At 42.1% G+C, this 12,473-nt stretch overlaps 1 protein-coding gene across 7 annotated transcripts in view; it reads left to right on the plus strand.

The window, feature by feature from the left end:
- The first annotated feature begins 1,390 nt into the window (after nt 1–1,390).
- The window catches only part of SELP (selectin P), a 42,775-nt gene continuing 31,692 nt past the window's right edge, over nt 1,391–12,473 (plus strand). For 6 of the 7 annotated variants that reach the window (XM_001137240.8, XM_054655551.2, XM_009437909.5 and 3 more), the window contains exon 1: nt 1,399–1,483. In XM_001137240.8, coding sequence (XP_001137240.1) covers nt 1,481–1,483 — 3 coding nt within the window. In that variant the 5' untranslated portion in view covers nt 1,399–1,480. Of the gene's footprint in view, nt 1,484–12,473 lie in introns of all 7 variants that reach the window. The other variant, XM_054655548.2, reaches the window with a different exon arrangement.

Raw genomic sequence — 12,473 nt, forward strand, 5'->3', positions numbered from 1 at the left:
ATTGGAGCTACACTTCCAGATGAGATTTGGGTGGGGACACAGCCAAACCACATCACTGAGGAAACTGAGTCATAGGGAGATTAGTAACGCCCAACACAGCTGGTAGGTGGTGGAGCCAGGCAGTCTGACTCTAGGGTCTGGACTCTGAACTGCATCATGCTGCCAAGAAGTTCCTCATTTTTTCCTTTCTCTAAGTTTCCCTTATTCCCCTACAGTCATTCCTTCAACAGCATTTCCTTCACCATCTTTTCTACTTCTACTATATAATTAATTTTTTCTTCTTGGTCCCAAATTCCAACGTGCAAATGCAGCCTTATATGCCCTAATTCATCTTTACCTTTAGACTTTCTTCCAATGTTTCTACTTCATTCCATTTTAAATTTATCCATGAGATGCCTATTTACAAGCTGTAACCATCATGAAGTGAATGAAGAATAATACCTACTACTGCACAATAGAATTCCAAGAGTATAAATAGGAGTTATGGCTTTCTGACTTGAAACTAAATACTTGATACTTGATTTTGCTGTCTGAGATCAATCTGAAAAGTAATAATAATCACTAACATTTGTTGAGCATCAATTGTGGGCCAAGTGTCATTTCAATCACTCTGTACATATTAACTCATTTCATCCTACAACAACCTGGTGAGGCAAGTTCTGTTATTCTGTTTTACAGTTGAGGAAACAGAGGCATAGAGAGCTTAAGTAGTTTGCCCAGTAGATAGCCAGAGGTGGAGCCAGGATGGGTCTCGGGCAGTTTAACAGCACAGCTGAAGTCTTAACCACTATGCCAACAGCTTTTTGGTCCTACACATCCCATGGGAAGAGGAAAATAAAAAGGTATCTATTTGTATACCTTTTTATTTCTGATATAAGAAGCAGAATTCCTTTCACATGACCTATGTCTATTTAATACGTCATTTTGAAACTTACCAATAAACTTTCCCAAGTGCCAGAAAACTGTTAGTGGCTTTTTCCATTTCTCTCTAATTTTTTTTGTGCTACTATTTTTGCTCCTTTCCCTCAGAAGGCTGCTGGAATAGTAAACATTCACTGACATGTCATAATAACTGGAAAATGGGCACTGGAAAATCACATTGTAATTAATTCAAAGCATGTTTTCCAAATGTACTACTTTAAATTGGAGCTTATATCATAATCCAAGGAAACCTTTGTGTGTGTACTGTTCCCACATTGCTCAGCCTGGGATATCCAGGAGTGATTCACCTTGCGCCTGCCTCCAGACCATCTTCCATGGAAGGGGGTGACCCCTTGCCTCTTGGCAACCACTATTTCTAAGCTGCCAACATTACTCTTGCATTATCAACATTCTAACTTCATGGGAAGGGCTGTGGTGAGTTTCTGGAATGTGAATAGGAAGTTGTTTTTCTAAACAGCCTGACACTGAGGGGAGGCAGTGAGACTGTAAGAAGTCTGGGTTGGGCAGAAGGCAGAAAACCAGCAGAGTCGCAGAGGAGATGGTGAGTTTATTTTTTTTCTGCATGGGAAGTGGTTGAAGTGAGTTGGAGTGGTATGGGGTAAAGTCAGGCAGGTAAAGGTTCAGAAAGTGAGGAACAGCGATAGCCATGGAGTTTTATGTTGAATTGCCTATTAGATTTTGTGAGTACTTTAAAACTTGCTGTCCACTTTGACCCTCCCAACACCCTTGTGAGCTGAGGTTGCTATTTCTATTTTACAAATAAAGCCATCGTGGTTTACAGAGGCTGTGTTTTATCTAAGCTGCACTGTTAGGCTACATGATGTTGGATCTGGGGCCTGTCCTCTGGCTCCGCAGCTGCTGTTCCTCCTACTAGAATTTATAGGGGCTCTCTGAGAATAGATCATGGTAAACCTGTCACCCCATTTTCCAAGATTGTACTTCTCTCTGGGATAAATGATGGAATAAATGGAAGACTGGGTAGGTGCCCTGGGACAAGCTTACAATTGAATAGTTTCTCATCCCCATCCCTCCCATTTCTTTCTGTGAGCCTATGAATCTTCTGGGACTGATCTGGAATATCCACATAGTTTCCTTTTCTGCCCTAAGACTCAATCTTGTTAATGACTCAGTTTCTTCTTCTATAAAATGGATATAGTAATAATACTCTGTAGTTTCATCATGAGGATTAAATAAGATTTTGCTGAAAAGCATCCAGATCTGAGCCTGACACATAGTAAGTGATTAGTAAATGTTAGCCATTATTGTTACAATAAAAAGAAAATTCTTAGGAATAGTGGGGTTTAGGATTCAGGGAAGATCCAAGGATAGCTAGGCATTTTGAACTCAGCAATGTTATATGCTCATGGATAAGATGCACGTGGTTAGGCTACTTCTAATTCAGGGAAGATCCAAGTATAGCTAGGCATTTTGAACTCAGCAATGTTATATGCACCTAGATAAAATGCACATGGTTACGCTACTTCCAATTTTCCCCAGACTTTCCAAGAGTATCCCACATAGTCCCAGGGTCTGAAATCCTGCAGTCTGTGGCTATGGAGGAACCAGGCAGGTCTCTGTTTTTGAGCACCTTTCTGTGGGACTCCAGAAAAAAGTACCGCATACACCTGATTCATGCTGCTTCTTTGCTTTACTATAGCACACTTTTCAAGTACTTATAATGTGGGTTTCTGTGTTGGGGAAAACAGGAATAAGAGTATGATAAAGCGAAGAGGAAGGAGTTTGAGCCTGTCTTAAGTTTGAACCACAATGACCTAAGGATATGAATTACTTTTGTCCTATCTTTTTGCATGTCACACTTCTGAATTGGTTAACTTAAATGAGCAGTTATTCCTCTCTTCCTTCTGCTCTCCTTGGCATCCTCCTCTATTTCAAAGGTATGAACTTATTGGATCATAGAGTTCTTTGAGATTTTGATGAAAGTTACAACTTGTCTTTCCCAGATGAAAGCAAAAACATCGACATAAACACCAACCTTTAGAGACAACCACAGGAGGTTCCCAGACCTCCATGTGGATCCCAGGGTAAGAACCCTTCTCGATTGCCTTCTGGGCTTCATGTTCAGAAGCCTCTCTCTTGGTACCCTGAAATCAGGCTTGAGCTCTACAATGAAGTGCTAAGGCCCCAGCCCTGGAATGGTTTTTAGTATTTCAAAGACAAGACCTCTTCCTTTTCCTCTGAGCACATTTGGCCCCAAAGATTCAGAAACCTCAAACTGCATGTGTAAATTTTGCTTCAAGTTCAGAGAGTGGCTTTAATTAACCTTTAGGACCTGAGAAAATGAGGATAAGGTTTTTCTGGTGGGGTATTTTCAATCAGATAGATCTCAGAGGAGTAGCTCTTGATTGGGAACTTATAGTTAAATTGCACTGATGTTTGTCAAAGTTTTAGCGGGCTATGGCCGGGCTCAGTGGCTCATGCCTGTAATCCCAGCACTTTGGGAGGCCGAGGCGCATAGATCACTTGAAGTCGAGAGTTCAAGAGCAGCCTGGCCAACATGGTGAAACACCATATTTACTAAACTTACAAAAACTGGCTGGGCATATTGGCATGTGCCTGTAATCCCAGCTACTCAGGAGGCTGAGGCAGGACAATCTCTTGAACCCAGGAGGTGGAGGTGGCAGTGAGTTCAGATCACACCACTGAACTCCAGCCTGGGTGACAGAGCAAGACTTGTCTCAAAAACAAAACAAAAAAAAAGTTTTAGTGGGCTAAGGAGCAGGTCTGGATTTTCGTCCATTTATACCTTTTAACCACCTTATGTGGCTTCCAGTCCTTACTCTTCTTTTCATTACCTGTTTTTCAAAATGCAACTAAAATAGTTCAGACTCTCCTGGGCTAGCCACCAGCTCTTAGAATGTGCATCTTCAGAGATCTTTAAGTAGAAGCTTATTAATCAAATCCTCAAAAATCAAAATGACTTACTACATAAAAAACTGTGTTTAGAAAAAACCCTGGACCTAAACCTAGAGAGTAGGCACACAGTGGTTTTATAAATGACATTCATTATATTGTCTTCAAGGTGTCTAATCTTTTTTATTAAAAAGTAAATCAGAAACTTCATGAAGTCAAATACAGAGCAAATCCTCACTATTTGTAGAGATATAACTCATCTCTGATCCAATAGACTTTTAAAAAAATTTTAAGTGTCATACTTTATTTTTAATGCTAATATTTTACTCAAAATAATGGCAATTGGTAGTCTAAATTAAATATATGCTTGGATTCTAAGTGTTGATGTCCTGGGTCCCTTCTTGTCTATATTCATAATTTGCTCTTTGGCTTAGAGACAACCTCTTTTCTCACTGTATTTCTTTTTCCACCCCTAAGCTGGACTACTAATATCTGTGCCACACCACTACCACCACCACCGTCCAGAAACATAAGGGAACTAATGTATTAGCTGTAATAGCTTGTAACATCTGGGCTTTGCTACCAACAAGTTGTATAGTTCTGCATCCTCAACAACTCTCATATTCACCTCCCCCATTTGCATTCCCATTGATGCCAGACCAAACCAGTCCCTCTTTAACTCTCACTGGGACCATTGCAATAGCCTCTTCTTTTGCAGTGCAATCTCCCTGATTGTAACTCATTAAAAAAAAAAAAGTATTGCACTACTCTCACCCCTATAATATCAGCATTTTTGGAGGCCAAAGAAAAAGTATTGCTTGAGCCCAGGGGCTCCAGGCCAGCCTGGGCAATATAGTGAGACCTTATCTCTACAAAAAATTAGCCGGGTGTGGTGATGCATGCCTGTAGTCCCAGTTACTCAGGAGGCTGAGATGGGAAGATCACTTGAGGCCAGGAGGTGGAGGTTTCAGTGAACCCAGATCATGCAACTGCACTTCAGCCTGGGAAATATAGTGAGACCTTATCTCTACAAAAAATTAGCCGGGTGTGGTGATGCATGCCTGTAGTCCCAGTTACTCAGGAGGCTGAGATGGGAAGATCACTTGAGGCCAGGAGGTGGAGGTTTCAGTGAACCCAGATCATGCCACTGCACTTCAGCCTGGGCAACAGAGCAAGACCCTGTCCCCCAGCCCCACAAAAAAATCATACCACCATTAAGTGCATGTGTTCATGATACTTCTCTGTTCAGAAGTATCCCTTCTGCCAACTGGTATTTGTGACCCACAAGATATGGTCTCAAACTACCTTTTCAATTAACCTCTAGGATCTCCCAATCTTCAGCAGGCTGGAGTGCAGTAGTGCCATCTCAGCTCACTGCAACCTCTGTCTCCTGGGTTCAAGCGATTCTCCTGTCTCAGCCTTCTGAGTAGCTGGGATTACAGGCATGCGCCACCATGCCCAGCTAATTTTTGTATTTTTTAGTGGAGTTGGGTTTCGCCATGTTGGCAAGGCTGGTCTTGAACTTCTGACCTCAAGGGATCTGCCTGCCTTGGCCTCATAAAGTGTTGGGATTACAGATGTGAGCCACCATGCCCAGCTTCCGTTGGCTTATCATTGCACTTAGAATAAAATCTCATCCCCTTGTTTTGGATCCCAAAGCCCGATGTGATCTGTCACTACCCCCGGCTCATATTTTTCTCTCCATTGCTCATTCCATTCTGGCTACACTAATGTCTTCATGTTCTTTGAACACACTGCAGTTTGCTTCCACCTTAAGGCCTTTGAAATAGCTTTTTCTTCTTCCTTTAATGCTCTTCTTCCTGCTTCTCACTGGCTGGTTTCTTGCGGTCATTCTTCTCTCCACTTAAACATTATCTCATTAAAGAGGTCTTCCCTGACATTCCTGACCAACATAGTGACACAGTCATTCTATCACATAAGTTTCATTTCCTACCTAGCACTTATGGCTATATTCTGTTAATATTTTTCATGTTTACTTGTTTAGTACTGTTGTGTAGTTATTAGTATTTGTTTCATTGTCTTCTCTACCAATAGAATGTGCATTCTATGAGGACTGGAATTATGTCTGTTTTCACCATTTTATTTGTTCACTTAGCTATTATCACTACTGTAAAAGTAATGCATTCAGTTATAATTATTATGTATTTTTCCAACATTTTCTTATTTAGCATATTTTTGTCTTACTTTCAGTCATTCCTCTGCCATTATTCATTCATATATTTATCCATAAAATGTTTATTGAGTATTGAGTATGTGCCCTACCATGGCTGGGGATTCAGACCTGAGTAAGTAATAGTCCTTGCCCTTGAGAAGCCTCTGTCAGTAGCTTCCTCAGCTGTATGCTCACATGTTTGTTGCACATTTAAATTGTGGACCTCCTGCTCAAGAGAATATTCAGAAACGGAGATGCTGATTAGAGGACATTGGAAACAGATGACCATAAGGAGGTCATCTTTACTTCCCAGGAAAGCAGAAGAATGAGAAGAGAATAGGGCCATGGAGGTGGGAACCTAGAGAAACACTTACCTCTGCAAGGGAAGGCAGAGGATTGAGGTAGATTCAGAAGAAGACTCAGAAAAGTTTCTCAAACATTAGAGCAGAAGAACAACAGAAGAGCTAAGGGAAGCATTTTAGGCAAAAGGAAGTAGTGGTATTTACTGCTACAGAAAGGTCAAGGAAGATAAGGGTGGAAAGTCTTCATTTGGTTTGGTAATGAGGATGTCAGCAATGAAGTTTGCAGGGACACTTTGATAGGATGGTGGGGCAGTGGGCTGGAGAGTAAGGGGGAGGCAAGGAAGTTAAGAAAGTTTAGCTATAAGAGGAAGGAGAGAAACAGGCAGATGTGGGCAGGAGGACAAAGGGTCAAGGGAGGGACATTGTTTGATTCCGCCTTTCTAAAAGCACAAAGCTGTGGTCTACAATGTAGACAAAAAGAACAAGATCTCCTTTCTGTGGCACTATTCTTGCCAACTTTGTAAGCCACCTGGAACGTGGCAAGCCATGGGACACCTACTAGCCTCTGGTACCTCCTTCTGTGAAAAGTTAGGTCAAGGTATTTGCTTCTTCCACTTTCTCTCTGCTTTTCTCTTCACCCTGCAATCATTATTAGTTTTTTTGCTTGTTTGTTTGTTTTGTTTTTTGAGAAAGAGTCTCACTCTGTTGCCAAGGCTGGAGTGTCTCGGCTCGCTGCCCCCTCTGCCTTCTGGGTTCAAGCGATTCTCCTGCCTCAGCCTCCCAAGTAGCTGGGACTACAGACATGTGCCACTATGCCCGGCTAATTTTTGCATTTTTAGTAGAGATGAGGTTTTACCATGTTGCCAGGCTATTCTCGAACTCCTGATCTCAAGTGATCTGCCCACCTTGGCCTCCCAAAGTGCTGGGATTAGAGGCATGAGCCACTGCACCAGCCCAGTTCTTTACTAAAGTAAAATTAAAGATAATCATGGTGCTTAATGAAGGCTTACACAGGCACAGGATGTTATTCTAATGACCCAGTCTCTGACTCCTTTCCAGCAACTTCCAGTTGAACCAGCCTCCCAGAGAACATTAAAGACTAGCAGAGCATGTGGATGCTTCTAGAGAGGAATTTCCTCTTGTTTTAGTATTTAACTTGCTTAGTAACACAGGACAGAGCAGCATCCTGAAGACTATAATGCAGAGTAGGAGCAGATATGAGAAGGCCTGCCCACCCCAAGCAGGTTTCAGAGGAAAACTGTTACTCAAAGAAGATTTTTAAACATCATCAATTCTCCATACCTCCACACAAAATCCCTATCAGTTGCCTTACAGTTAACACAGAATCTTGAACTTGGGCCCCATTAAACATGGACAGACTTAGTAGGTCATGAACCATCTGAGATTCTCTAAACTACTGCAAGTGTGCATTTGTTTTGAAGAAATCTGACCACCGCTTTTATCAGATTTTCAAAATTCATAAGCCCTGGAAGAATAAGAATAACTGTGTTAACCCTATGCACATTCAGGTGAGCCAGCTTGGGCAAATCATTTACGCTCATTGAGTCTCAGTGGTGGGGAGTGGTGGCTGCCCCATCTTAGGCATTCGAAGTCTGAAAGACTTCCTGCAGAACAGCAGATAAATGCTAAGTTGGCTTGGAAGTGACCTTTATGGTCTCCCACAGCTCTGAAATAACCTGTAAGAGGTGAATCTTGGTATTTGGTGATGCATAGAAACAGAAAAGTATGTCAGATTAAAGCAGGGGATGCACACTGACTTGCATTTTCCTTTCTTAGATGTTGTGCCTTCATCAAAAGCACTGTACCAGTCCTCTAAAACCTTCAAATGTTTAAAACAAGTTGTCTCGCTCTCTCTCACTTTGTTTTATCTTGTGTGGTAGAGAATTTGCTGATGAAATTTTGCTTAAAAAAAAGTTTAAACAAACAAACAACCAGGTTAAAATGGGAAACATCTCTTTTTGGAAATTTTGTTTAAACCAAATCTTATTTAAAAGTTTAAACAAACAAGTCAAAACAGGAAACAGTGGGTAGGGTTGGCCACTGTGATGGGAGACTGGGAGCCTCACCGACTCCTTCGCCCTACACACTCTTGTGAGCTGGCCCCAAAGCCAGGGAAATCCCTAGAAATACTCTGTTCAGGGAGAAAACCACTTCCACAGGAAGAGTACCACTAAATTTAAAATCGTTGCACTCCTTCTGCAATCTGTCTGAGTAGAGGCAAAGCCCAGGTTCGAAGTCAAGCACTCAGGTCCCCTTCATGAAGGCTGCAGAGTTGTGTTCTTCAGCAGTAATATGTTTGCTCCTATACCTCCAAAAATATCCTGGAACACTATGTTACCTCTTACACCTTTCTAAGTGGAAAGCTACAATTTTTTATCCCAAATTTTAAAAGCAAAAGAAGATTGGATTTTCCAATGTATTACAAAAATTAGACTGTAAAAATAAAATTGTTACATAATTTCTTAAAGTTTATCCAATGGAATAAAGTACTAGCATGATCTGCAATCCTCATCACTTAAAAGACCACAAGCAGGCTCTTAAGAAATTTTATATTATTCATTTTTCTCTCCTTGAATAGTTATTTCTATCCCACTTCTACAGTATTTAGCCTAAGATTACACATTTCAAGCTTAAAGTATTTTCTTGATTATTATACTTCTTTGCAAAATAAAAATATAAAATTTCAATTTTCTACAACTGTAAGTCTCTATGTGTTAAAATGTTTTTCTTTTCTATTGAGTTAGCATGATAACTACTTTCAGTACACAATTAAATAAAGTAAATATACTACAAGTTTTGACAAGTGACTTAAACCTTTATATTTAAATTGCTATTAAAGATTCATCTCTAAGACAGGAGGAGCTTTCCCTCATTTGTTCATATATCCATGAATGAATATTACTTATCAACAAAATTAGACAAGTTTGGCATCAATATTATTCCCATATTTCATTTTCAAGGATTTAAACATTGAGAAACTTCATTCATATGAATAAGTAAATGGAATTAGAAGTTTTATTATAGCAATGTCTCAATTCCTTGAAGTCCTTCCAAGTTATATGCCCCAAATTATATAGTGATTTACTATCAAAATTTAGTCAAACTTGACAACTTAATCGGGTGCTCCCTCAAAGCTGATGAAAGGAAATAAATGGAAATCACTGGACTTGAAAACGGATTTGCTGCAATATCATTTAAAATATTCAAATTCTTAATACCTATACCAATATTTCGAATCATCTCTGGCATATGAATGTATTTATATCCAAGGGCAAAGCTCTGGAATAAATAAGAAATTAGTAAAAGGTATAATTTTTCTCTTATAAAGTGGGAGAAAGGTGTATTTTAGGCAGATTGTTTTTAAGAAAGTATATATGTGAAAGTTGAGAATCTGAATACAGATTTAATTAACACTCTCTTTGCTTGTGAACCCCTTGGGAAGTCAGCCTTATCCTGGTTTGAAGAATTCCACTTCAGCATTTGGAATGGTGCATTTTGAAATGTGATAGGAAGAACAGCTTGTGACACAACACAATTCAGAGAAAGCAGTGGGGTTAGGTTCGCACCAAAGGGTTATCAATCACTCTGCATTTTGTGCAAATAAACAGCTGTAAATCATAACGTTATGATACTCTCAGTGTTTAATCATAGGTCCTGCAGAGATCAGCAGCTTATAAGAACACAAAATATGCCTACTTACCAAAGTCAAGATTCAGAAGCTCCCAGATGAAAAGTTCTAGGCTTATGAGATAACTCTACTCTCTGGGACACATTAACTGGTTTGAGTTGAGTTCTCCCTGGTATCTGGTCAGGCTGTAGTCAAAAGTGCATGAACACATGCACACACACGACCCCACACTGTCCCATGCACCCTACTGGGCGTGACACATACACAACCCCACACTGTCCCATGCACCCTACATCATCCATCACTGGGCGTGACACACACACACACACACAACCTCACACTGTCCCATGCACCCTACATCATCCATCACTGGGTGTGACACACACATACACACAATCCCACACTGTCCCATGCACCCTACATCATCCATCACTGGGGTGTGACACAAACACACACACACACAACTCCACACCATCCCATGCACCCTACATCATCCATCACTGGGGCATGACACACGAACACACACACAACCCCACACAGTCCCATGCACCCTACATCTCATCACTGGGGTGTGACACACACACACACAGACACACACACACACAACTCCACACCATCCCATGCACCCTACATCATCCATCGCTGTGGCATGACACACACATACACACAGAACCCCACACTGTCCCATCCACCCTACATTATCCATCACTGTGGCATCACACACACACACACACACACACACACACACGCAGAACCCCACACTGTCCCATGCACCCTACATCATCCATCACTGGGGCATGACACACACATACATACACAACCCCACACAGTCCCATGCACCCTACATCATCCATCACTGGGGTGTGACACACACACACACACACAACTCCACACCATCCCATGCACCCTACATCATCCATCACTGGGGCATGACACACGAACACACAACCCCACACAGTCCCATGCACCCTACATCATCCATCACTGGGGTGTGACACACACACACACACACACAACTCCACACCATCCCATGCACCCTACATCATCCATCACTGGGGCATGACACATGAACACACAACCCCACACAGTCCCATGCACCCTACATCATCCATCACTGGGGTGTGACACACACACACATGCACACACACACACACAACTCCACACCATCCCATGCACCCTACATCATCCATCACTGTGGCATGACACACACACACACACACACACAGAACCCCACACTGTCCCATGCCCCCTACATCATCCATCACTGGGGCATGACACACACATACATACACAACTCCACACTGTCCCATGCAGCCTACATCATCCATCACTGTGGCATGACACATACACACACACACACACACACACAACTGCACACCGTCCCATGCACACTACATCATCCATCACTGTGGCATGACACATACACACACACAAACACACACACGACCCCACACTGTCCCATGCACCCTACATCATCCATCACTGGGTGTGACACACACATACACACAATCCCACACTGTCCCATGCACCCTACATCATCCATCACCAGGACATGACACATGAACACACACACAACACCACATAGTCCCATGCACCCTACATCATCCATCACTGGGGTGTGACACAAACACACACACACAACTCCACACCATCCCATGCACCCTACATCATCCATCACTGGGGCATGACACACGAACACACACACAACCCCACACAGTCCCATGCACCCTACATCTCATCACTGGGGTGTGACACACACACACACACACACACAAACTCCACACCATCCCATGCACCCTACATCATCCATCACTGTGGCATGACACACACATACACACAGAACCCCACACTGTCCCATCCACCCTACATTATCCATCACTGTGGCATGACACACACACACACACACACACACAGAACCCCACACAGTCCCATGCACCCTACATCATCCATCACTGGGGCATGACACACACATACATACACAACTCCACACAGTCCCATGCACCCTACATCATCCATCACTGGGGCATGACACATACACACACACACACACACACACACACAACCCCACACCGTCCCATGCACCCTACATCATCCATCACTGGGGCATGACACACGAACATACACACAACCGCACACCGTCCCATGCACGCTACATCATCCATCACTGGGGCATGACACACGAACACACACATAACCTCGCAGCAAATTGTCACAGACCAAATTGTGGTCTGAGGCAATTTGAGATTTCTTTACAGGAAAGGTTTTAGGTAGCAGTCTGGCTGGGATAGTGAAAAAACTGCAAATGCATAGCAAATGCACTGTTTTTATGTTGATAGTAATGTTGAGTGGCTTTAGAGGGGAACTGATGTAGCAGCTAGGCTTGGTCATGTCGCATGCTTTATCATCCAAAACAGCAATGCAGCATGGGATTTAGAAGCCTGGAGGTTAATGAAGGTAAAAAAAAAAAAAAAAAAAAAAAAAAGTACAGTGGAAAGAGCTCTTTCTTGTTTCAAAGTCAAGCTCTGCTACTGTCATT

Source organism: Pan troglodytes, chromosome 1 (genome assembly GCF_028858775.2).
Source record: "Pan troglodytes isolate AG18354 chromosome 1, NHGRI_mPanTro3-v2.0_pri, whole genome shotgun sequence".
Lineage (NCBI taxonomy): Eukaryota > Metazoa > Chordata > Mammalia > Primates > Hominidae > Pan > Pan troglodytes.